Below are 27,097 nucleotides of genomic sequence, written 5' to 3'. Positions count from 1 at the left end.
TCTTCGGAAGACCATGGGTCTATGAGACTGTGAAATCCTGATACAACGAGCTGTGGTAGTCGAGCTACTAAACGAGCGTCCATACCAATGCAAAATGCAAAATGCAAAAAATGCAAAAATGCAGAATGGCACTACTAAGTCCTAAGTATAACGTCTATGGAAGGCCTCGTGGGTCTAGGGAACAAAGTACACCAAAATAGACTAGAAACTCATACAAGCCTCAAAGGGCTGAAGTAAGGGGTGCGTTAGGGCCCTTGTTGACTGCTATGCTAAACTAAGCTATAGCTATAGATCTCAAGCCCCAAAAGCTCAAACAAACAAAACAAGAACAAAGAGTCCGGAGCTAAATTAGAAACCGAAACCCGGCACCATAGTATCTCTCCATTGGGCTACGAAGATCTCTCGGATCTTGCAACTGTCGAGCTGTCTTGTGCTGTGGCAGAGGACGTGGTCTCCTCAACCTCTATATCTGATGGGCGATGTCAAGAGTGACTCCTCATCTCGGGTGATCCTCTCTGAGGAGGGCAGAGATTAGGTTGGACCGTGCCATGGTCACTCTCCGTGTCGTGTGCGGACTCTGTGTCCCCCACCCGACAGTATCATGTCGTCTCTCTCCACTGATCCATAGAGCTCGTATGTCAACTAACTCCTTCACCTCATTGTGTCCTGGAGCCGGACTCAAAAGCATGGAAGTCAGCCAGTAGGAGGAAAGAAAGAAAATCTATTAAAAGTCTTTGGAAGACCAAAAAGGATCTACGAAACTAAAAGAAAGAAATAAGGAAAGAAAGAAAGAAAGAAACAGATACAATGAACTCATGGGTGGAGCCACTACACACCAAGGACAAATACAAATATACCTTTGTAAGACTAGAATAAGTCCAAACATACAAATTTAGATTTTTTGTTGTTATAAAGACAAAAAATTCTACACAAAAAATAAAAGAGAAAATGAAAGAGAAGAAAAAAGAGGTAAACAAAAACTTTTATGAAAAACAAAAGGAAGACATACATAGCAAGCAAAGCAACACTTATGTCGTCATCAGTGCCCAAGCATAAGCAGCTATACTGGGTTTCTAAAGACCCGCGGAGTCTCGTGGGCAAACCCAATGCTTACTAACAAAAAACTGGAATAATCTCTCTCTCTCTCTCTCTTCCATAATCCATAGTCATGCCCATAATGGCGTTGGTACTCAAATATCACAAAAAAAGTTGTACAAGGAGTGATGGATGGGGGCTTAACTATAGCTAGAGGACTACCAAAGTAGCTCCTTTTCCCCCTTCACAATGCTCTATGACTGCCATGATTCTTCATCCTTTGCAAGATCTTTCCACCTGATGAGGTACTCAACATATACCTTGTTACGGAGTCCTCTATCTCTAAATCAAACAATGTCCTTGAGGACATAAAGGATATGACCCTCCTCATCCATAAGTGGCAGCTCTGGAAGTATGTGCACATGCTGGCCTACATGTAGTTTCAGCAAAGACTTGTGAAATACATTGTGATGGGTAGCTCCATTGATATGCTACCTCCCCAATCTTGTGGATGATCCTGTAAGAGCCATAATACTGATGAGCAAGCTTTGTGTTGGTATTACCCCTCAACGAAGCATAACAATTTTTGTGGAGACCTAAACCCTCCTACAATCGAAGAAGGCATTCCCACTTTGTACCCATACATTGCCCCAAATGGGCTCACACCAACAGAGAGATACTTAGTGCTTTTGTAGCAAAATTCAGCAAGCCCAAACCACTTATCTCACGACCTCCGGGTGTAATGACAGAAATGCCTCAAGTATTCCTCTACCCATTTGTTCACCCTTTTGGACTGACCATCAGTCTAAGGATGGTATGTAGTGCTAGGAGCGAAGTCAGGTACCCCCTGCTGCTTTAAATGATTCCTGCCAAAAATGACCCATAAATCTTAGTGGGTATGACATGGGCTTGTTTTGTGAGCCTATCCAGTACAACATAGATGCTGTGAGATCCATCGATGTGTGTCCCTTTGCCCTCTGGATTGGGTAATGGATGCAACAAACCAGCTGGCAACGTGCTGTCCACTTTGTTTTGTTGGCATGGCAAACATTTAACATGTTTGACTATATCTCTCCATAGACCTTCCCAGAAGAAACTTTGACTTACCCTGCCATATGTTTTGTGTCTCTTGCAAAGGAGAGATATGCCTCTTCCTCAACACTAGTAGACAATGTGCAAGCCCACATTTTGGACAAGGCACCTGCAACCACATTTTCTTTCCCCCATCTGTACTCAATGTCAAAATCATAGGACTGCAATGAAGCCAACCATCTCTTTTGCTTGGCAAACAAGCTGGGCTGCCTGAGGGAAAATCTATTTGTCCTATGGTCAGTATTGACCTTGATTTTGCTCCCGTACAGATAGCGATGCCACTTTTTCCAACATTTCCTAATCATATGCGCTAAAGGTGACAGATCGCACAGAAGGCGATAAAAGCTCTGATGTTTGAAAAGGGTCACACTGAGGTGACAAGTGCTATACTGGCGATAGCAATGCATGGTGATCAGTCATGAAAAGAGAGTACTCTGAACTGCCGATGAAGATGTGCCCATGGTAGTGGAAGATACCCGGACGGAATGTGAAGTCCTATCACAAGAACTCACGTAGAAGAAGACACACATGTGGTCAGTAAAAATGAGATCTCAAGAAAGTAAAAATAATGATTTAAAATAAGGCAGTGAGAAAGAGCCATCGTTACAGCATCCAGAGCATGTCCTAACTCGAGTACTCCATATGTCTCCTTATCAGTCACATCAGGTATCTCAGGAGCATCCACCAGCTCCTTCTCATCATCGAAGAGCTCAATAAACATGCTCAGTTGGATGCCGCATTTTGCATACTTCCCTATGCTTAGGGGTCCATTTCTTGCCACACTTAAAGCATGGATTTGCCCTCTTCCTACTGTCCATAGTGGCTCAGGTATGCTGTTTTACATCTGATTTTTCTGCTACAGCATGTGGCTTTCCTCCTGGTTTCCCATTGGAGTGCCTAGAAGTCCTTGAGTATGGCATTTTGCTGCCTGATATTGTATGAAACATGGGGAGTGGGCTGTCTGTGGCATTTTTGTACATGTTGGCATACTTGGGCTCGAATACCTCCGCGAGCTTGGCAGCTTGCTCAATGGTTTGAGGGTCGTGGGCCCTCACATCGCAAGCCAAGGATGGGTGCAAACCATGAATGAGACGTAACAACTTTCCCTTCTCGGAAGTCTCATGCAGAAAAAGGGAAAGTCTCCATAATTTTTGCAAATACTCATGGGCTGTGCTCGTTTGCTGAGATAGTGTGTAAATTTGGCCAAGTACTGCTCGTATTAGCGGGGATATAAAGGTAGTGGCCATCAACTTTCTGAACTCTGCCCAATTGGCCTTTGTGGAGAGTCCCTATGTAGTGCCACCAAGTGTGAGCATAATCTTGTGAATGTATGCCGGCAAATATGATACGTTCCTCGTCATGTTTGGGATAGAAGCAGAAGTAGACTTCCAGCTTCTTGAGCCATTCTTCTAGCTCATTGGGATTGCGTGTGTCACCCTTGACCTTGTGCACAGTGAGCTTACCTTGACATCTTTCGCTGCATAATTCCTCATTTGGCAACTCCCGAGTGAATCCAGGCAAATTATGATGTGCAACACCAAGCTACTCTGGATCAACAGCAATACACACGGGCATAGGAGGAGAAGCAGGCCTTAGAAGGAAGGGTTGCATAGCAGGTCCAGCAAATCAAGTAGCTCCACGCACTCATCTAATAAAGACAACAAACTAATTATCAGCCTCGAAGTAGATCTCCAGACAGCTCACGCATCTACCCCACCTCAAGAAGACTCTAACAACCTCCACAAGCGGCTGCTAATTGCTTCCACACGTGCATTCTCACTATGTATCACTCACCGCACAATCAAAGACACCTTCAACTATTTCTCCCCACACCATCTCTACCGTTGCCATCCAGGACGACATAAATTTTGAGCACCCACTCACCGCCCCCGACTTACAAACACTTCTCAACCGAATTAACATTCAGGTTGATCCACTAATTGCTATGGGATATTTTCTTGAAGACAGAGTCCTCCAAAATGACGCCGATACTCTTACACTCTATTGTATATAATTTCATGGTGTGGATATGAGTCATCTAGGATTCCTCCATTTTTCCCAATGCGATCCCCATGCTCGAATTGCTTAGGCCTAATGACCTACAAGACCTACCTTGCAACCCTAAAATATTAGAAAGAAGCCTACAATGGTTGCAAGTGTATTTCTGCGAGGATGCAGACTTTGCATTCAATTGCCTTTTTGCTAATAACAGCGACAAGTGATATCCCCCTAGTGGCATTATTGTCCTGTACAACAAAGTCTTGGAAGCTATCCAGAACATGATTCAAACTAGCGTTAGCCAATTTGATGATTCACACGTAGCTTACCCAACGACCCTGTGCAAAGTAGATGTCAACACGGTGTGGACTCTCTTTAACATTGCTCCTTAATTACCACCACCTTCTAACCTCAACAGCCCCTAATCATGACCCCACATCTGCTAGTGCCACTAATCCATGATAGCCCTCCACATCAAAGCACATTACAACACCACCCACCACACACACAGAACAATAGTCGCTCAAACCAGAGGGTCCAGAAGACATGGGTACCAACACTTGGTACATAATTCTTAAACCCACACTCTCTTGAGATGTCAAAGCTCCATATGAGGAGGAAGAATGCCATGGAAACATAATAGAATGGCATTTCGAAAGATGAGGCTTGGGAGTTGGTAGAACCATACAAGGGAAAGAATGTCATTGCTCTACAAGGTTAAGCACAAAATCTAATGGGAGTATACACAAATATTTATAAGGCAAGATTGGTGGTAAAAGGATATCTTAGTAGGAGCGAATTGACTATGACAGGACCTTTGTAATGGTGGAATGGCATCTCCTCATGAATGGCCACAAGGAAGGCAAAGTAAGAGCACAATGAGATTTTTCTTGCCATTTCTTTGAGTCAGTTTCCTTTCTTTGCCTTGCATTTGTACTCGCTTGTGGGGCAGCATGTCTGTCACATTGGGGTCTTCTTGCACGACGATTTCTGATGTGTGCTGGTTTGGTCGTCTACCAGCTAGTTTGTTGCAAAAGGGCCTTGCGTTGGCGTTGGTCATCGGGTGTACCAGCTTCATCGTCAAGCAAAGAGGGACTTGAGTTGATTTAGAACAAGGGAAAGGAAAAACACACGTGCCAAGGTCAGAGCTTTGATACCAATGTAGAAAAGGGGGTAGGGGTAGATTAGAGAAAGGGTCTAGAAGAGTGGTAGATCCTTTGGTCTTTGGAAGACTTTAATAAACTTTCTTTGTTTCTTTTTCTAAAGGACTACTCTAGCTTATTAACCCACAAACTTGTCTCCTTTGCTCTCTTTTTTGTTCACCCTCCAAGAAACCTAAAACATCAGTTGGATACCCTCTGTAAGAAACTCACTTGTATTTCCTCTTTCTCTCCTAGCTTCCCCCTAGACTGCCAACATATTATTGATCTACCTTTAGCACAGGAGCAACTAAAAAGTCCATCGCCAATGATTTATGGTTAGAGGTAGACATGCAACCTGGAAAAAATATCAAACACCAATTGTGGCATAAGGCAAATACGCAATGCAAGGTACAAATTGCATGGGATAGACCACAACAATAATATATTCCCACATCAAGACCATGAAAAAGTATTCCACATTAGAAGACTGAATTTAAAGATGCTAACACTAATGATGAGTGCAATAGAAACTGAATTAGATCAACACGTTTACCAGAAACACTTTACTTTTAGTGTGCAACAGAAACTGGATTAGATCAACACGTGTACCACAAATGCCATTACTTTTAGTGTGCTATGTGAGTTCTTGGCATTCCAGAATGCTGAATTGTGGGATAGGACGGGGAGAGAACGATGGTGCAAACTCACCAGACTCATCCATATCAATAAAGTCTATGACAATTATGCCGCCAATATCCCTTAATCGTAACTCAACCGCAATCTGCCAATTTAGGAGTATGAGAGCTCTTTCCGACAAGGAAATTCATGGTACAACTTATTTGCTCAACAGGACTAGACTTTCCCAAAACTTTCGTGCCAATATTATTAAATCTCTACCTGTCGTGCAGCAGCAAGATTTGCTTCAAGAATCACATTCGACTTCATATTCCTCCCAAGCATGCCAGCACCACCATTGACATCTATAGAAACTAAAGCTTCAGTCTCCTGTATTACCAAGTAAGCTCCATTGGGCAGTTGCACCCTGTATTGTGCAAAACCAAGTCAAGTTTCAAAACAAATAATACTTCTGAAACTGTTACTTGCTGCTTTGATCTTCACGGGACAATGCTTATTGTCCATTCACAATATCTCTAGGAAGTATGCAGGTCTATGTTTCAAATTGATGCAACATGCAACACATGTAAGTTGCCTAGATGCTGCAAAACACGGTACTCTTATATGCGTAAACATTGCCCATCACTCATTCAGAAAAAACATTAAGCGGTAAACATCAGAACATATATGATATTCACATATCCATGTTTGGAAAGACATATATTTATAAAAAACAAAAATATCTTAAGATGAGGTTACAACCTCTATTTTGATTGGCCTCCCATACCTATCCTTGCTGTGAGACTCTTGGGTCTTTGCATGCATGGGGGAAATCCTGTTATTAAGAGGTTTCAATACTATCGTATAACTTTCATGATCCCCAATTAAGCTTGTAATACCAGGCCCCACATTGTCAAGAGTGCCTACAGTAAAAAACATGAGTATCACGCCATACATTATTTTCACATTGTGTTACTGCTGAAACTAGGAAGCAACATGAAGACAATGTAGATCTGTAACAATGCTTCCAAGATCAGGCTGAAATAGAAGCAAATGATGGGCATAGGACCTGCTCATTGCATTCTACTGCCTATGAGGGCCTTGGCATGTGTTGCGTAGACAAGAGTGCAACTCTCCCTTAGGCCTTGGCCAAGCTCACCTAACAAGGGAAGATGACTGAGCAAAGACCAACCAGCAGGAGGATCAGGCCAGCCAGCAGCCGATGTGCCACATCAGCAGCCGACTGCCATATGACCATTTTGCCACGTCAAGTGTCACCTGCCATGTGTGAATCAAAAGTGAACTGGATGGTGATTCTAAGGAGTTTCATTTGGTATCAAAACTTCAATAAGGGTTGTGGTTCGTCAAGATCAATATTTGTTGTCTATTCATGGTTCGGGGATATGTTGTCAACCAGCAAGTGCTATGTGGATTGGGCTGTTGATAGTTTTGGCGCCTGCCAAAGGTTTTGATCGAAAGGATTACTTCAAAAAGAGTAGACTATCGCATTGATCAGCAAATGGTTTGTCAATAATAGGATTTGCTTGAGGCATTACTACTGTTGCAACGCAACATGCAAATCAATGCCATTTGAGGAAAAGGACAAGCAGCTGTGGCATATAAATTTGTATCGGATAAAGCTATGCACGCAGTATCGATTCGCCAACCTCTTGCTTATGTAAAGCGTGAGCAGAAATTCAGTGTTGAAATTGCAGCAGGCAACAGATATTTCATCACACGTGGGAGAGGAGCAAATTCTTGCAGAGCTTGCGCTTATTTCAACAACAAATCGTTCATGTTTATGTACTTGGGTGTCTCAGTGGTCTATGCACGTGGTGGAAGTTTGTTAAGACAAATGGCAATCAACCTTGAGAAGACCAAGGTTATGATCTTCAACACTTCACGCACAATGCTACGTCGTCATAGCTTCACTTACCAAGGTGATCCAGTGGAGATAGTGCAGTCCTGCACAAAATTGGGGGCAGCTTTCTCTGGGCCAGTTTTCACGATGACCCATGCAGCTAGGGCACGACTCACACGAGGACAAGAGCTTTAGTCCGAATAGAAAGGCATTGCTTTAGGCGCACTTTCAGTACCCACCGACGGAGGGCTAGCTTTTCAACACGCTAGTGAGGCCTACTGCCATGTATGCAGCGCACCTTTTTGGGAGAGTGATCTTTCAGCTACAAAGTGGAAGAGATTTGAGTGGCTACACCTGATTATTGCGTCTAGGATGATTCGCCGTGTAAGCCCTCGGTCCCTCATCAGATAGTACAAGCTGAGTTCGCAATAACACCTCTTCTAGTTTATGCCATTTTTCAGACAGTGACATTCCTCCACCGAGTCTGGGCCTTACCCCATTGGAGACTACCGAGATTGGCACTAGAGTCATCCAAACGGCTAGCATTAGAGCGGGGTTAATACAGCGTGGTATAAACGTGTATCCAAATGGTTTGCCAGTCATCACGATATCAGATGGACCAGCTCCCCCCCCTTCTAGTACAACATGGATGCACCGCTCAAGCTGATCCCACGAGATGAGATTAACCATATCATATAGTTGGATCTCCTCCAGCTCCATATGTCTCAAAGTTTGGAGGGGACCAGGATTTCCCCACCAAGATCCAATTCTCTCACAACCACTTCTTGAGACCATCCGAGTTGGACTCATCATCAAACCCTAGTACCTCGAGGATAGAGGTGTCATGAGGACGTGAAAAGAGGACGTGAAAAGTGATGTAAAGTATCTTTGTAACTCAACCTACGCTTAACCCGAGGTTAACCATGGTTAAGTGTTGTAATGGTTTGGCCGTGAGGGACTGGCTAGAGGAAGTGCACACTTCCTAGAAGTTCCTAAGGGCAAAGTCTAGGTGCACCACTAGGTTCTAGGGGCAAGGCAAAGGCTTTAAAAGAGGGGTCTAAAAGTTGGGCCCAAGGACAACCAACGTTGTCCTTGGTATGGGGGTTAGGACTTTAATGAAGGGGAAAATGGCAAGGAGGAGGTGCCATTTGTCAAGCATTTGTATGCATGCCCTTCCCCCACCTTCCATCTCTCTCCCCTCACTCTCCCAGAGGTGTAGGACGTTTTCAGTTGTTCTTGTGCAGTTTTTGAGCTGTTTGAGCTGTTTCAAGCCTGTTTTCAGTCGTTTTAACATTGTTTTGACTGTTCCAAGGCTAGTACACACTTCTAGGAAGTGCCAGGACTCATTTTTGAACTTTTGAAAAATTTTCGTACGGACGTGTTCAGCTGCCTCCAGCAGGTGCTTAGGGTTGTCTTTTGCTGTGTTGGACCTTTGTGCACATGTTTTAAATAAAAGAGTGATATATTCCATTCAAAACAAATCATACAACAGGTGGGAGAGAAAGTACTCTATCCCTAGCCTCAACAATGTGGCAAAAAAGCCCTCCAGCAGGTGCTTAGGGTTGTCTTTTGCTGTGTTGGACCTTTGTGCACATGTTTTAAATAAAAGAGTGATATATTCCATTCAAAACAAATCATACAACAGGTGGGAGAGAAAGTACTCTATCCCTAGCCTCAACAATGTGGCAAAAAAGCCATGGAGGTGGTCTAAAATGCCACGACATCCCAAAAGGGGTCAAGTGAAAAAATAAAGAGCAGTCCCATGTCCTCGTAAAGGATATAAGTCTCCCACGAGCTGCCAAAGAGGTGCCTGTACACCGCTCCCACTGACTCCTAAGAGTGAAGATAATCTCTGCCCAAATGGAAGCGAGTGTCAGCCTCCGTGCATAAATGGTCCCCAAGGACAAAAGAACATCGCGAACACCATATCCGCCATAGGGTAATGCTGGAAATCACCTCCCAGGCTGACCTTGCAGCTGAAGTAGGCATAGAATCCTGTGCTGGTACCGGTACCAAAAGTAAATCCTGCGGCTCCATGATGCTGGCCTCCATGGGACCTCGTCTCTGGCGACGCTGCATGAAGAAACTGAGGTCTCGTGGCTTTGACTTAAAGAGAGTAAAGGCTCCAGATCCTCTCCCCCAAAGAGCAGCGCCCCACGTCATCAGAAAGGACTCAGATGTGACATATGAGAACAACCTGAAGATACCTGTCCATACCACTCTAGAGCTTGTGCAACTCCATAAACAATGCTTGCTAGATTCCTCTGCAAGCTGACAACGCCTACACAAGGAGGGTCTACCCATCTGCTGGAGCCAAGTACCCACAGGTATGCCCCTATGTATAGTGAGCCAAAGAAAGTAGGAGACTTTCCTGGCTCTACTGATGCCCCAAAAGTGAGTCTAGTAGCTCAGCAAGAGCTATGCAGTAAGTCCCTGTGCATGCCAATGCTGGGAGGTAGATGGAATGTGATGAGAGTCTCTCTGCTGGAGCCTGTAACCTGCCCTCGTCGAGTACTGGAAGAAAGAAAGAGGACGAATGCTTGCCACCGGAGCTGGCCATGCCCACTCACTTGGGTCCCAGTCAAGCTCTGCAAGAGGTCGACCCTGGAAAATCCAAAGTCTCCATCTAATATCCTCTGCAATGGTCAACCTGGAAGGATCTGTGGCCCATTCCTCTTCACAACCCAAGGAGTCATCCACGCAGTGCATAAGCTTCACAACGGCCGAGCTAAGGATCATGAGGGCCTATGCACAGAGTTTGTTGCCTATGGCATCAAAACTCTAGCCCCCATCCTGGCAACACTGTTCAATGAAGCTGTCTGCCACGGGTTCCCCAGAGCCTAGACCCTGAACACTATCACACCCATCCACAAAGCAGGAGATCCCATGGATCCAGGAAATTACAGGACCATCATGATTGGACATGTTATGTCCAAGATCTATGCATCAGTGTTAGATGGCGAGGTCAATGCTCGCACAGAGGTACAGGGGCTCTGGGCATCTGGATAGGCTGGCTTCAGGGTGGATCACTCGACTTACGATCACATTTTTACACTTAGAGGGATCATTGAGGAGGCTAGACACAGGAGACAGAGAGTATATTGTTGCTTTGCGGATTTCCGCAAGGCATTCGACACCGTTCCTCGCGCCCGACTCATCAGACGCCTGCAGGAGTTAGGCTACGACTCGGTGATTATCTGGGCAGTAGTAGCTCTCTATGAGCGGGTGACGGGGTAGGTCAGGATTAGCACCAACTGGACCCCAAAGATAACGAGCACTATCGGAGTCAAACAAGGATGTCCCTTGTCACCGACTCTATTTGGCCTCTACATCGACGAGCTCAAGACCACCATCAAGACACTCGGAGGTGCAGGATGCTCTCTTGCGGAGGCTGTCATCCAGATTCTCCTATACGCAGACGATGTAGTACTACTATCCTCTTCTGCTATTGGTCTTCAGCGACACCTGGATGGACTTCAGGTCTTCTGTGATACACATGACTTGAAGGTCAACCTTGGGAAAACCAAGGTGATGATCTTCAACACTTCCAGACCCGCTATGCACCGAGAGCAGTTCCTCTTCGCCGGCGACCCTGTTGAGATAGTTGACTCTTACACATACTTGGGCGTTGTCTTCTCAGGCCCGATCTTCACGATGCGCTCGGCCATGCAAGCCAGGATCATACGCCGCTCTTGCTAGGCTGGAGCGACAGTGCTACCACTCCCACTTCCAGGACCCGCGGACCAAGTCTCTCCTTTTTTATTCTTTGGTCCGCCCAGCAGGCATGTACGGTAGCCCTTGGTGGGGAGTCGACCTTTCAGACACAGAGTGGGCGCGTCTACAGATACTGATGTTTGCTCGGATGATCCGCAGCAAACCATCGGTACCACACCAGATCATTCTAGCAGAGTTCAGCGCCTCACCCCTACAGCTTGATGCGGCTTTTCAGGCTATCACCTATCTCCACAGAGTCAGGGATTTCAGCTCTTCCGCCGACGGTCGCCTCCGCCTACCGTGGCTAGCCCTATCCTCCTCTATGGCCTTATCCGTTGATGGGGACCAGCGATGCTGGTATAGTCGTCTTTCCAGTTGGTTCATCCGACTGGGCCTCGACTTAGACCGGTTGCCTCCTTTTCAGTACAGCCTCGGCGCCCCACCATCTCCCCTCTCCCCCACTGACCAGGAGGTCAACCGACTCATTCGAGCGGATCTGCTCAAGCTCCACACCTGGCGGACATGGTTTCTTCACTCCGAGCTTCCTGTGAAGCTCGACTTCTACCGCCGACACTGCCTCCAGATCTCACAGGAGGGCTTCATCACACCTCCAGGTTACACACAACTTCATCTACCACATGCGCTTCGGATCTCCCTCGGTCAGTTTAGGGTCTCGTCACACCGATTACGGATCGAGAGTGGACGCGCAGAGGGTATCCCACGAGAGGACCGCCTTTGCCCACTTTGCAACTTGCAGGAGATCGAGTCGGAGGAGCACTTTGCTTTCAGATGTCTATCTATTATGCCATTCGAGGCCGGTACCACTACCTCTTCCGCGACGGATTCGGCTCCCTCCCACACATGCTGCAGTTCCCGGATCAGCGATGCCTAGCCGCTTTCTTACATGAGATGACTCGCCACCGAGATACCTCTCTCCGAGCAAGGCGACACGAGCAGCACACACAGCGTGAGGACACCCAGCGGCCTATCACTGATTTCTTCCAGTCACAGGATACCTCTCCTCAGTCTAGCCGACGACGCGGACGTGAGCGAGAGCCAGAGCCACGACAGCTGCGCGAGCGGACAAACTCACACATCCGGGTCCATGACATCTCGTCTCTGCTCTCTGCCCGCCCCACCAGGGTTACCGTTGCCCTCATCCACAGGGCCACCCGCCGCCCCCGACGACCGAGCTAGACTAGGCCGCGTGACGTCAGAGGCCAATCATCTATCGCAGGGTTTTTTCCGACCTCCCATTTGACGGCCCCTCTATGATTGGTCTTTCACGATCACCACCTGCACATATATACTGTATCTCCCCCCTCTGCCCCATTTTTGGTGCCCCCCCTTCTTTTTTGTATCATCTGGAGGTAGACACATATTTTTTGTATCAGGACTAGACACACCGTCCTTCATAACCTCTTTTTTAGTAGAAACAGTTGGCTGGCCCGTTTTGAGACCGCCACCGTTATGCTCATTGTATCAGTTATCTTTAGTCTCATAGACCTTCACAGTCTCCCGAAGACTTTAATAAACTTTCTTTCTACTAACGAAGCTCCTGATGATCCAGGGGCTGAGTGGGATACAATCTGTGAGAGGAGTCCGTCTCAAAATAAACAAACTGTGCCGGTCCTAAGTGAACTCCAATACATAGCCCAGCCTCACTAAAACAACCTGACCAAGTAGAAATGGGATCAATATAGGCTGGATCTGTAAGTACATCCCTCCACTCTTGAGGAATAGCTCTCATGATCAGTAATTTGATGGCAGCAATCTGTCCAAGTGGCCCATGTCTATCTCTGATCACCTCCTCTGACATCTCCACACCTTCCCTGAACCAATCTCCAACTGTCACAACCCCCTGAGCATGCCATCTCGCCAAGGGAGTCCTAAGTTCTGTACCAAGGGAAGATCCCTGGTACCGAACTAGGGGGTTATGGTAAAGTGGCTGTCGGGCAATTTCCTCTCTGGAGGAGGGAACTGCTTTGATGAGGTGCTATCGAAAATGATCCCAAATCTGAACAAGCCTTTTCACAAGTGGTGAGGAAGGCTAAGAATGCTGGTCCGTCAGGAAGATCCAACTGACTCTACCTGCCCACTGACCAGCATGCTGCTCTGGGGATGCACTGGTGAATCCCATGCAGCAGGAACTGTTTCCACGGCTGATCTCTTGGAGTCAAGCCTCTAACAAGAAGTTTGACTAAAAGGGCTCTGCTCTGCATCCCCGGATCAAGAATCCCAAGTCCTCCCTGCGAGAAAGGTAAAGTGATAGTATCCCATGAAACTCTGGCCCTAGTGTCCTCAGAACCATCACCACCACTCCACAGAAAGTTCCGAAGCAATCTCCTCACCTGACGAATCGAGTCAGCATGAAAGCACCAACATGACGCAACATACCACATAGTCGCTAGTAGAACCTGGTTGAGTACTAGCGCTCTTCCGGCCAAAGAGAGTCTAGCCGTACTCCAGTAGGCTAACTTTCTCCGGATACTCTCAAGAACTGGGGCAAATTGTTGCGTCGGGGACACCTCAATGCCAACCTGAAAGCCTAGATATCTCGTGGAGGTGCCTCTGGGTATACAAAGCCTCTGTCTCCTCCCCATGCTGGGGTATCCTGCTGAGCTCCAGTCCATATGCCTTTTGATTTGTTCCAATTGACAAGTCCCCCTGAGGCTAGGCAGAACTTGTCAATTGCATCTGCAGCAGTAGCAAGACTATATGCATCTCCTCTGACTGTCAGTGCCGTATCATCAGCAAACTCAGTGTCCAGAAGCTCCTGCTCCCGCCGGATAGGCAGATGGAGGCCCAAAGTGCCATGACTGGTAGCCTACATAAAGTATCCCATAGCCTCCGCTACAAAAAGGAAAAGGTAAGGTGCAAGCGCGCATCCCTGTCGTACCGATCTGGATAGCTGAAAAGCCGGTCCTCTGCCTCCACAGACCACCATCTTGCTAGAAGAGTGAGAGTAAAGTGAGGAGACCCAAAAAATCCATCTATCACTGAAGCCTAGCCTCCTCATAGTGCCCTCCAAGAAACCCCAGTCCACCCTGTCATAAGCCTTCTCAAAATCGAGAAGGAGAACTGCAATCTCCTGCTAACTCTCCTTCACCTAGTGAGTGGCCTCCCAAAAAGTGAAGATATTATCCAAGATACTCCTATCTTGGACAAATCCTGTCTGAGTAGCTCTGATGATATCTGGCAGCATAGGCTTTAAACGAAGGGCCAAGGTCTTCGCTAGGATCTTGTAGGCTGTCCCTAAAAGTGTGATGGGTCTCCAATTACGTAGGACTGTCTTGTCTCCCCCTTTCGGGATGAGACAAATCATACCTGTGCATAATGCCTCACCCAAAGATCCTGTATCGAGAGCCTCTGAAAAGGCAGAAAGTAGATGAGGCCCAATCGTATCCCAGAGAGCTCTAAAAAGGAGGGGCGACAGACCGTCCTCCCCTGGGCATCTGTCTCTGGGCAGCTCATGTAACGCATCTGTGATCTCCAGGAGTGATAGCGGGCTATCCAAAACATGACTCATCCTGTCTGAGACCATCTGGGGGACATGACTCCAAATCTCCTCTCTGGCTCTGATCATCTCCTCGGTGACTAGATCAGCGGTGTACAGAGTGGAATAGAAATTAGAAGTGATCTCAACAAGTCGATGAGGATCCATCTAAAGAGACCCGGCCTCATCCACAAGTCTACGAAGACTGTCCAAAGAGTATCTCTGACCCACTGCCCTGAAGAACTCTCTAAAGCATCTATCCCCCTTCTGGATCCAGAAGGTCTGCTGGGAGTAAAACCTGAACTGGGCCCTCCTTCCCTGAATCTCCTCTAGTCTCTCCTGAGCCTCTGAGAGCTGCCCTCTGATGAAAAGAGAATGAGGAAAGCTTTGAATCAATCTCTGAAGTCTGGATACCTCCGCTCTTGCGTTCCGATCTCTGATTCTGAGCTTTTCCTTCTCCTCTTTTGCCCTCAACTGGCAGGCCATGCTGACTCTAGCCAAAGCCCCCTCTACCCACATCAACCAGCCCTGATCCACAGGAGTGTCCTCTGTCAACCAAGCCTCTCTCAACCGTTCCACGAACTCTGTGTCCTGAAAAACAAAGTCCGGAACTCTCACAAAGCATGTGCTCTCCAATCGAGAGGTAGGGAGAATCTGTAATAGGACTGGAGCATGGTTAGATAAAACATAACCCAGGCGGATCCCAATCTCTCCTCCTCTGGCCTGGCCCCAATGGCCAATATAAAACCTGTCAAGCCTAGCCAAAGAGAGAGAGCCATGGAAAACCCCGGACCAAGAGAACTGAAGACTATTAGCCAAGTGACGAAAGTCATCCAATCGAGCTGCATCATGGAGTCCGGCATGCAAAACAAAACTATCCCACTCCACTCTCTCCCTATCAGAAAGTCCACCCTCTGTCTGGCCCGACTTGTCTTCAGAGAATTCAACCATGTTGAAATCTCCTCCAACAATCCAGGTGTCTGCCTGAGGAAGGGACTCTCTGAGCTGTCTCCAAAATGCACGTCTGCGGGCTGGATCCGTGGGAGCGTACACATTGAGAACACCAACTGTTGTGCTCTCAATCTGAAGAATAACATAGCATGCCCCGCTCTCCACTAGTGTACCCTCTTGGGTGATATCTGGGGCCCACCTAGATGAAACTGAGATACAGACTCCTCCCCTCGTACCATCCGCTGGGCTCCAATATGTCCGGCTTTGTCCTCTGAGTAAGGATCTGCATCTGTCAATCCTGTCCTGGGAGAGCTTATGCTCCTGGATAAGCACAATGTCTGGAGGGGACCCTGAGAAAATAAATCGAAGGGAGTCCCTAAGCAGCTGCAATCTAGGAACTCCCGATCTACGACCACCTACATCTGAAATAAATCTGCGGCCGTTCAGTCCTCTCACGTTCCAAGAAATGATGGACAGCCTAGACATCGGATGGAAGTGAGGGGATGCCAGTGGCAGCAGCACAAATGACTCTCTCTGACGGCGCAATCCAAAGTCAGTCTCTGATCAAGCTCCAAATCTGCCCCAACTCATGTAAAATGGCTCCATCCAAGGGAATAATACTCTGGCGCGAACTGAGGAGCTGAAAGTCAAACCAACCAGCACTCCTGGGCAAATCAAAGTCTCCCTGAACCTCAAAGAACAGAAACAGAAAGGCCCTGCCTCCGAAGCCAGGTCGAAGAGTCATAGGGCAAGAATGAATCTGCGAGCCGACAATACGGTGAACTGATGAAAACTGAGTCATGCTCAAAAGCTGTCTATCAATCTCGCTGTCAAGAAGCTCAGCTGACCAGCTTTTGCTCCCCCGAGAATGAAAGCTGCTTGCGGAGAAACGAAGAATGTGCCCCTCTCTGGATAGAGTAACAGATCCCAAGTACTCCTCTACCTCCTCTGACCGTCGACAAAATACCGGGAGAAGTTCCAATCTAGTGAGGGAGTCTGTGGAAACCCCTCGAGCCAAAAAGGACCAAAACTCAACGGGTAGATCTCTGTCAACCATCTTGGGGTCAGGTCTAGGAGTCAGAAGAGTTGAAAGAGGCTGAGCCGTCCTAACTCTACACCTGGAATAGGTAAGAGGGAGGGGAAGAATCTGTGACGAGGTGCTTGTACGCAAGGGTGACTGAAAATCTCGCTCAATCTCATCTGCTAGGATCTCCCAACCCTCACGCCTATCTGGGTACTGAGCGAAATCTGTGACCGCACTCGCAAAAGATCTGGATAAACCAGGAGTGAAAAGCTGCGAGGACGAGGCTGTGCTAGGAGGGGTGTCTGAGAGGACGCTCCGCATAGCAACAAAAGAAGGTACTGTACATACTAGTAGTCAGTTAAGATGCTAAAATACATCGGGCAAAGCTGGCATATTAAGATATGGTCACATGGAAGGAGGTTTTATCCCCACGACAAGGTGCTGTCTAGGATATTTACGGGTACAAAGTTTGTCTCGTGGCAAAGAGCTATGCACAACAGAAAGGCATAGGTTATGATGAACTCACCCTCTTGTCTCCCTTCCTACCCCTATTCTTTGCCCCACCTTCCTTGCTCTCCCCCTGCCTCCCTCCCGTCCTATAGCCCTGCAGCAAAGAAATCCATATTTCTTCTTTCCTAGTATTTGCCTTTGCTCCACATTCTTCCTTTCCGTGTGGGTGGGTTTGCCCCCCCCCCCCTTTTTTTTTGGGGGGGGGGTGGGTGAGGGGGGGGGGGGGGATGGTCGTGGTCGTGAACTAGTTTTTACTAGCATCCGCATGGTATATTGCATCGCGTTTGTGCTTCTCTCATTCATGCATTGGTTAGCCTGGTTCTGATGGCACAATTGGCACAAGGGCTAGGTAGATGGAGCAGCATCATTTATCTAGAATGAGGCTCAATATCATTGATCGTGACATGTAGTGTAAAGCTTTACTAGGTAAGTTGTCTGACCTGTGTCGTGAAATACCTCTCTCTCACCGGACTGTTGTGAAGAGGCATTCATCACCGTGTCCATAGCCTGAGCAGTCTCCTGCTGGATAACTGTCTCAGAAACCAATATATGAACCTCCGGGGTGGAAGTGTCAAGAGTCATCAAATCCTGAGTTACTGTCTCTTGCACAGTGTGAGGCCCTGTCTGCGGATGGTCCTCTGCATCTCCCCTTTCCAGGGTCTCCTGCATGTGTGCCTCAACTCCCTGAGCTACCATCTCCTGCACGGTGTCAAGACCTGCCTGTGGATGGTCCTCTGTATCTCCCCTATCCGGGGTCTCCTACACATGTGCCTCAACTCTTTGCCAACTGTAAGCTCGTACCTCGGGCTGCTCGAACTGCTGACTCTCCCTCTGTCTCCATCTCCTCCGAGCTCTCCGTGAAAGCTGTTCCGCTGGAGGCACCTCCAAGTCCTCTGAGTTCACTGGAGGCTCCCCCAAAAAAGTCTCCTCTCGCTCTGCTGAATGAGTCAAAGCAGGCTCAGAGACCCCTGGGGGTTGCTCATACTGCTGACTCTCCCTCTGTCTCTGTCTCTGTCTCCCTGAGCTCTCCGTGAAATCTGTTCCGCTGGAGGCACCTCCAAGTCCTTTGAGTTCACTAGAGGCTCCCCCAAAGGAATCTCCTCTCGCTCTGCTGAATGAGTCGAAGCAGGCTCAGAGACCCCTGGAGGCTGAGCTGTAGGTTTTGGGTCACTCGGAGGATGAGATGTATCTGGAGTCTCAGATCGATACCGACGACTGGGGCAATCCCTAATAAAGTGATCTCTCTTCCGACAAAAAAGACACTGATTAGGAAGACCCTCATACAAAACCCTCTGCTGCATCTAGATCCCATCTCCAGTGGAGTACGAAATCAAAGTAGGCAAAGGTCGAGGAGGGGGGAAATCTGAAATGAGTCTAATCCTCGTAACACCTGTACCAGTAAGTGACTGAGCATAGGAAGGTCTAGCACCTCAAGGGATGACTGTACCTGCCACACTAGCCATATGCTCCACAGCTCTACGACAAGAGCTAACCTCATCAGGAAGTCCAAGGAAAAGGATCCAAAAGGAGACCTGTCGCGGTCCAGGGGAAGTAGAACTGAAGTGCTTCCGCCAAGGCCACAAATGGATGACTCTGCTCTGAAACTGAATCGGTGAGCTCATAAGTACTCTTTGAGCCTGCTCTGCAAACTGAAGGCCAAAAGAAAAGTACCCTCTGCCAAGCAATCGGAAAACCGTAACTGAGACACCCAAAGAGGCCATGCTGGTGTACACCCAATCACGTAACTACTGGCCTCTACCGGGTAGAAAGCCAATGATGAGAGTCGAACGAAAACCCTCCTCTGCTACCTCAATCATCTGCACAATGTCAGGAGGAAAAGAAACTGTAACTTCAATCTCCTCAGGTTCGGCGACGGGAGTGGCATTAGTGTCCTCCATTGTCTCAGCTTACGCTGTCCTGAGGGGAGGAGCTACCTCTGCTGAAAATACCCACCAAGAACTCACAGCCAACCACCAGTAAATCCCAAAAAAGAAAACTGTGTAAAGAAAGCTCCGATCTTCAGCTTGCGTGGGATGCAAACAGGTTGCTCAGTGCTAAAGCAGACAGCTCCGCCAATGCCTGGAAACAACTCAGGATAACAGCTCCCTGGAACACGAGGCGAACCGTCCTGGAGAGGGCCCTAAAACTGTCTAACCTGAAGCAAGGGAGGGGGGCAACCTGAAGGGGGGGGGGGGGGCAGGCGACCTGGGCTGGGCATTGCCAAGAGACCTGGCTTGCGCGACCGGTTTGCAGGCGACCTGGGTGCCAAGAGGCCTGCGCGGCCGAGGCAGCAGATCGCAGGGCCAAGGGCGGCAACCTGTGAGCTGGGCGTTGCCAAGGGCCTGCGTAGCGACCAGCGAACTCAGCGCGGGGCTAAGGGGCTTGCGCAGCCAAGGACCTGTGAGCTGGGCGCAGGGCCAAGGGGCTTGCGCGGCCAAGGAGCGAGGTGGCGAGGTGCTGCAAGGGGGCCTGCACGGCCACGGTATCTAGGGAGAGGGGCTGGGTGAAGGCGATAGGCAGTGGCGGGCAGCAACTGCTGTTTTGACGTTTGATCTCCAAGCCATGGCTTCTTTTTGTGCACATGTTTTTGGCTGCATGGTGGCTTCTAGAGCTGTTCTGGAGCAATGCAGGCTGCAGGAGAAACTTTCCCTGTTGCTTTTGGCACCTTCTCTTAGGAGGACTCAGGCACAGATCCCGAGGCAATCATTTCGGGGCAGATTTGTGAACCATCTTTCCTCTACAGCTCTTTCTTGTTCACCCTTCGCTCTCTACCTTCATTTATCTCTTATCCTGATTGCTGGAAGGCACCTGCACCCTACGGGGAGCTTGGACAGAGGATAGGTGCGAGGAAGGAGCTTGCCCCTCTGCCACAAACAGCGGGAGTTGATTCCAAGTTCAGTTTTTCCTTGTTCTTTCTTGCTTTCCAGCTTTTTGCAGTGCATGCGTGTTGTGTGCAGTCCTTTCAGGACTCCAATAGGTTCTAGTAAGCACCCAAAGGCCAGGGTGATCCTGTGGAAGGCCTAAGGACAGTGTGGATGCATGTGATAGCCTTGAGGCTGCCTTGAGCTCAATTTGCCAGTGGTTTGGATGCCTGAATGCCTCTAAGTTGTGTCAAATCAGAAGTGAATGCCTGAGTATGCCTTGCCAGTGGGAATTCTAGTGGTGCATTGGGATTAGATGCCTTGAAGAAAAGTAGAGGATTTGCAGAGAGGAACAGTGCAAGGTTGAACCCTTGTTGTAACGCATTTCCATTCAGAAGCATTAAATAAATACCGTAAGGGGCGCCAAGGCATTTGGGGCCCGTGGGTGCACTGAGTACTATTTTCATTGAGCAAGGGCATTCTAGCCTCACCTTTGTTGTTGTTGAAACTTGTTTCTAAGTTGTGCTAAGTGATTTAAGTGACTAAAGTTTGCATTGTGGCTATGTATGAAGTTTATGACTGAGTAGAAGAAGATCACTGCCCTTTTGTTTATCGAAGGCCGGTTTCAGTGGTTCCATTGCTGGGATCATTGTCACCATCTTCCTACAGAGGTGGGCCCTAGTAGTGTTGGGTGAAGGACACCTTCAATGCAATTGTTGCTATAGCCATCAATCTTAGCAAGCATGTCACACCATGAGAGGTCATTGACCTCAGACCATTTCAGAGCAGGTGGGGCAGGATGAAGACGAAGCATCAGAGAGCTTTGAAGAGGAGCACAGTACCAGCGGGGGTGATGACCAGCAGGATAGTGGGACTCATCCAGTCTCTCCTGAGCATGCCACGGAGGACTCACAGGATGAGGTAGATGAGGCAGAGGAGCTTGATCCCAATGCACTTTTTCAGCTACGAATGCAAAGTGTAGCGGGAGCCCTGTTGCAGTTGCAACATGCTATCACGGAGATTATGCAAGCTCCTCCCCCTATGGTTGCTTCCCCTGGAAGCAAAAAGTCATCTCAAAAGAAACATAAGAAGCATAAGAAGACCCCTAGGCATGTTTCTTTTAGTGGACAGCCATCAGAGATGCCCTCGATCACCCCTGTAGCGGGTAATGCCAATAACTTCCATTCAGCCAATCATCTTCACTATTGCCACCCCACGCTTAGCCACACCACACACACCACATAGGAAGCACGACACCTACCACGACATACACTTTGATCACAGCCTCTCCCCAGCCTACTCTAGACAACTAAAGAAACTCCTAACCTACATCGATCACATACCACTCATAGAGGACCGTGCTGCCCTGATTATTCGCACACTCCACGAGGCTGCCCTCCAAATCTTTCCCCACACCACACGGTCCACTAGACTACCACTACCCTGCAACAACTGGTACGATGAGGAGTGCAAGGCTTATCGTCAACAGCTCCGACTTGAAACCAGATGTCACCTCCCGAACACACCAGACACGGTACGCAAGTACCGACATCTCGTACGTCGAAAGAAGCAGGCATTTCTTCGTCGAAATGAGGAGTTGTTGCTGAACATCTTGTACAGCAACAACTCTCTTGGCGGAGATTCCTTGAGCGTAGGTTTCCATCACCCCTCACCGACACGAGAGTCTGGCACACGTATGCACACCATCTTTATGATGTCCCACACCAACCCACTCCAGATCTCATACATACACCTCGCCCCACCACTTGCACATTGTTCACCAAAGGGGGGGTCAAGAACGCAACATTGAAACTGCACAATGGCTGAGCTAAGGATCACGAGGGGCTATGCACTAAGTTTATCGTATATGGGATTGACACTTTAGCCCCGATCCTAGCAAAGCTATTCAATGATGCTATTTGCCTTGGCTTCCCCCGCACTTGGACACTCAACACCATCACCCCCATCCACAAGGCAACCCCCATCCACAAGGCAGGGGATGCCATGGACCCGAGTAAGTACAGGACTATCATGATTGGACATGTGATGTCCAAGATCTATGCAGCTGCATTGGATGCGTCGGACAGCTTGTTTGCAGAGATGAGAGGGCTCAGAGTAGAGGGTCAGGCCGGTTTCAGGCAAGACCATGGGACTATGGATCACATACTCACACTCAGGAGTGTCATTGAGGAGGCCAGATCACGGAAGGAGAGGGTATATTGCTGCTTTCTGGATTTTTGCAAAGCCTTTGACATAGTACCTCGAGCTCGTCTCATCACACGCCTACAGACACTAGGATTTGATCAGGAGATCATCTGGGCAGTCATGGCACTTTATAAGAGAGTCTCAGGCCGAGTTCGGACAGGCGCAAGTTGGACAGATGAGATCTTGAGTACCATAGGGGTCAAACAGGGTTGTCCCTTATCACCAATCTTGTTTGGCCTCTACATCGATGAGCTGGAGACTTTCATGGGGGCGTTCGGAGGGACCGGTTGCTCACTTGCCGGGATCATCATTAGGATTCTTCTTTATGCTTGTCGTCCACACCAAGGGGGCTCCAGCAACACCTGGATGCACTACAGGCTTTTTTTCTATCCCATGATTTGGAGGTCAACCTTGGCAAGACCAAGGTCATGATCTTTAACACCTCTCGAGCAATCATGCAGAGCAATCATGCAACAGAAGCAGTTTACTTTTAGTGGGTCACCAGTTGAGATCGTATCCTCATACACTTACTTGGGGGTCATCTTCTCCGGCCTGATCTTCACGATGAGACCAGCGATGCAGGCCAGACTGAGCAGAGGATACGCCTCACTGGCTCGCTAGAGAGACAGTGCTTCCACTCACACTTTCAGGACCCTCGGACCAAGGCTCTTCTCTTCGACTCCTTGGTCCGACCAGCCGGTGTGTATGGCAGCCCTTGTTGGGGACCTGACATGTCAGAGATAGAGTGGACACGGGTGGAGCGCTTGCAAATCCTCGTGCTCTCACGGATGATTCGGGGGAAACCGTCTGTACCACATCACATCATTCACGCCGAGTTTGGTGCTTCTCCACTCTAGCTAGATGCAGCCTTTCAGACCATCACATATCTACATCGGGTTAGATCATATGGGAACTGCACATCAGGGAGACAGAGGTTGCCATGGTTAGCTCTCCATTCCTCCATGAGGTTGGCAGCAGAGGGAGACGAGCGATGTTGGTATGCACGGACTCACAGATGGTTTGTGAGACTAGGGTTTCACATCGATAGGATACCTCCTTTTCAGTACAGTTTACATGCCCCTCTGGTACTCCCACCCACCATCCCGATCGGGCCACACACCAACCAGGTCATTCGAGAGGATCTCCTACAGCTACACACCTTTAGGACTTGGTTGGAGTCGAGGGAGCTTCCAGTGAAGCTGAGTTTCTACAAAGATCACTGTCTTCGGATTTCGGAGGACGGATTCATCACACCACCAGGATACATTGAGCTTCATATGCCTCACTCACTACGGATCTCCATCGGACAGTTTCGGATATCATCACATCGCCTCCACATAGAAAGCGGCACAGCAGAGGGGATCCCTAGGGAACATCGCATATGCATATTGTGCGACTGTCAGGAGGTTGAGTCAGAGGAGCATTTTATTTTCAGGTGCCCAGTGTACTACGAGATCCGAGGCCGTTACCACTGTCTCTTCAGAGACGGCTCCGGGCTCCTTTCCAGATTCCTTGCCTACCCAGATCAGAGATCATGATATAGAGATTTTATACATAATGATCCCCCTGAGGCACCCCAAAAGATGGATGGACATGATACGGATGGTCCGACACAGAGAGTACTTACTCAGGCGACGGGGCTTGGCCACACCATCAAACACCTCTCAGAGCAGGATCACAGAGTTCTTCCCATCGAGTGACATTGATCGTCCAATATCTAGCCGCAGACGTGACAGAGACCTCGACCCAACAACCGCAACACGACACACGAGACATCGAGGGGACACACAGATCACTCTGTGGGACCTCCCGTCATTGTTTAGACCCGGGATATGTCCCACGGGAGTCACGGTGACTCTGGTCTTGCGTCCAGCCTCCTCCAGGAGACCGAGACGCACGGGACTCCTTGACGGACGCCAACGCCCCATCACTGGCTATGCACCAGCCAGGGCGGCATGACATACGGAGGATTACGTTCCGCTCCAGTCTTTTTTCTTTTCACAGTCATACTCAGATGTATTTGATTATGTATGATCAGACTTAGGATTCAGCACAGGTGATGATGCTCGTTTTAGTAGCTCCACTTTGTATCAGGTTTTCTTTCAGTCTCATAGACCCAACGGTCTTCCGAAGACTCTAATAAAATTTCTCTCTCTCTCTCTCTCTCTCTCTCTCTCTCTCTCTCTCTCTCTCTGTTTTTCAGTTTCCAGTTCTCAGCAAGGGTCTTAGTGAACCCTTTGCTTCAGCCCTCAGTGGCTTGTATGAGGTACTTCTTGGGTTCGCACTTGGTCTCATAGGCCCGCGAGGCCTCTCGCACATGTTAATATATCTTTCTTTCCTCGCTCGCTCGCACTTTCAGGATCCATGGACCAAGGGGCTGCTCTTTGACTCCTTGGTCCGCCCAACGGGAATGTATGGCAGCCCTTGTTGGGGGCCAAACTTATCGGATACAGAGTGGGCACGAGTGGAACGGCTACAGGTTCTCATGCTATCACGGATGATTCGCAATAAGCCATCCGTTCCTCACTAGATCATTCAGGATGAATTTGGGTTATCTCCATTATAGCTAGATGCTGCATTGTAGGTTATCACATATCTGTACCGAGTCAAAGAGTATGGGGATTACTCTTCCGGATGCAAAAGGCTGCCATGGCTAGCATTGTCTTCCTCTATGACACTCTCAGCAAGGGGTGACCAGAGATAATGGTATGCACGCACACAGAGATGGTTTGAGGGACTGGGGCTCCACATGGACAGACTCCCTCCCTTCCAGTCCAGTATCGACACTCCGTTTTCTCCCCTAATGTCACACGATGTCAACCAGGTAATCCATGAGGATCTCTTACAGCTACGCACATTCCGGGCCTAGTTAGGAGGACCGAGCGAACTCCCAGTAAAGCTTAGCTTCTACAGAGATCATTGTTTACATATCAAAGAGGAGGGTTTCATTGTCCCACCAGGATACACGCAAATCCACTTACCCCACTCATTGAGGATCTCTATTGGGCAGTTCCGGGTCTCTTCACATAGACTTCGTATCAAGAGCGACAGAGCGGAGCGCCTACCCAGGGAGAGGCGATTATGCACATTATGTGACATGCAGGAGGTTGAGATGGAGGAGCACTTCATCTTCAAGTGTCCCGTTTACTATGAGATCCGAGGGCGTTTCTACTGCCTCTTCGTAGTTAGGCACCGCGAGAGGATACTTCGATCACGAGACGGAAGTAGACCTCTTCCTTAACAGACCCCTCTTAGAGCTCTATCATAGAGTTCTTTTAGCCATATCACCTGGACTCCCCCGAGACGAGACCTCGACACACCCTCAAGTGGTCCACAACACTCTATCGCTGACTTCATGCTTCCAGTGCCTCATCCACCCCTGATGTCTTGATGATGATGATGATGTGATTGATATGTAGTCGACCACCGACATGACTATGTTGTACTCAGTACTTAGTACTACCATTCTGCATTGGTGTGAATGCTTGTTTAGTAGCTCCACCCTCACAACTCGCTTGTATCAGGAATTTTCACAATCTCATACACCCATCGGTCTTCCGAAGACTTTAATAAACTCTCTCTCTCTCTCTCTCTCTCTCACCCTGCTGGGATCGCCTCCTCCAGACCACTATCATCTCCATATCGCACCCATCTCACCCAATCATCACCCAACCTCCAGTCTCATCCCCACACTTTCATGCCACAGTCCTTTCAGTTTCCACTAGGACACGGACGAGCTGACTTAGAGGCTTGGGAGACCTTGCTAATGGAGGTACATAGCATTCGAGAGCACGAGATGGAGCTGTCATGCTTTGTACAGGAGCATACACGCTTCACCCAGGGGCAGGCGCGTCTCATACAGGAGCAGGCTCAAGCTATCCGAGACAAGGGTGATCTTATTCAAGGACTCAGATAGGAGATCTCACAGCTCCTACTGAAGGTCATTGCTATACGCACAGTCCCAGGGAGCACCCCAATGGTGGAGGCATAGATTGCGAGCCATCTCAGTAGAGCAGAGAGATACACATTCCAGGTTCCTCTGGATCCGAATTTCACACATGGACAGCCGGGATCTGTTTATTGCCATTTGCTACTTTCCCCCTGAGACCTCCCACTTGCCAGAGATATTCGAGATGAGGATAAGACATCCCCATTTGCTGCTCTTTATCAGTCCATTGTTGACTTCTCTAGCCACACAAAAGTCCTCCTAGTTGGGGACTTCAACGCGAGGACAGGCACTCGTCAAGCACCACTCCTCGACTTCAGGGATGATTCTATTCTACTGCCAGAGATTGATCTTGTGGAGGGAGGTATGCTACGGGTTTCGGCTGACAGACAAGGACCTTTCACATCCTATGGGAAGGCCCTATTAGACCTCGGCAAGATACATGATCTCGTTATTTATAATGGTCTTGACAGATGGCCCGCATCAGGTGGTTTCACGTGCTTCCCACATGGGGGAGGCTCCAATGTTGTGGACTACATCATGGGATCCCCTGCCTTCACATCTCGCATCATTGACTTTACCATAGCACCTCTCCCTCCAGGGGTTGATCACACCTATCTTTTCTTTAGCATTTCTACTCCCCGTCA

General features: G+C 48.5%; 1 protein-coding gene across 1 annotated transcript in view; it reads right to left on the bottom strand.

Annotated features, from left to right (window-relative positions):
* Positions 1-27,097, bottom strand: part of LOC147891520 (ribonuclease E/G-like protein, chloroplastic) — a 100,359-nt gene that overhangs the window by 36,077 nt on the left and 37,185 nt on the right. Inside the window, exons 6-7 of the mRNA XM_087388379.1 lie at positions 6,165-6,309; positions 5,976-6,048 (exon numbers count right to left, since the gene is read on the bottom strand). Of these exons, the coding sequence (XP_087244505.1) occupies positions 5,976-6,048; positions 6,165-6,309 (218 nt within the window). The remainder of the gene's footprint in view (positions 1-5,975; positions 6,049-6,164; positions 6,310-27,097) is intronic.

The sequence above is a fragment of the Dipteris shenzhenensis genome, chromosome 17, assembly GCF_047967505.1.
Source record: "Dipteris shenzhenensis isolate YYH24624 ecotype China chromosome 17, Dip_SZ_1.0, whole genome shotgun sequence".
NCBI lineage: Eukaryota > Viridiplantae > Streptophyta > Polypodiopsida > Gleicheniales > Dipteridaceae > Dipteris > Dipteris shenzhenensis.
Note: the sequence above shows the minus strand (reverse complement) of the source record. Positions and strands in the feature narration are given on the sequence as shown.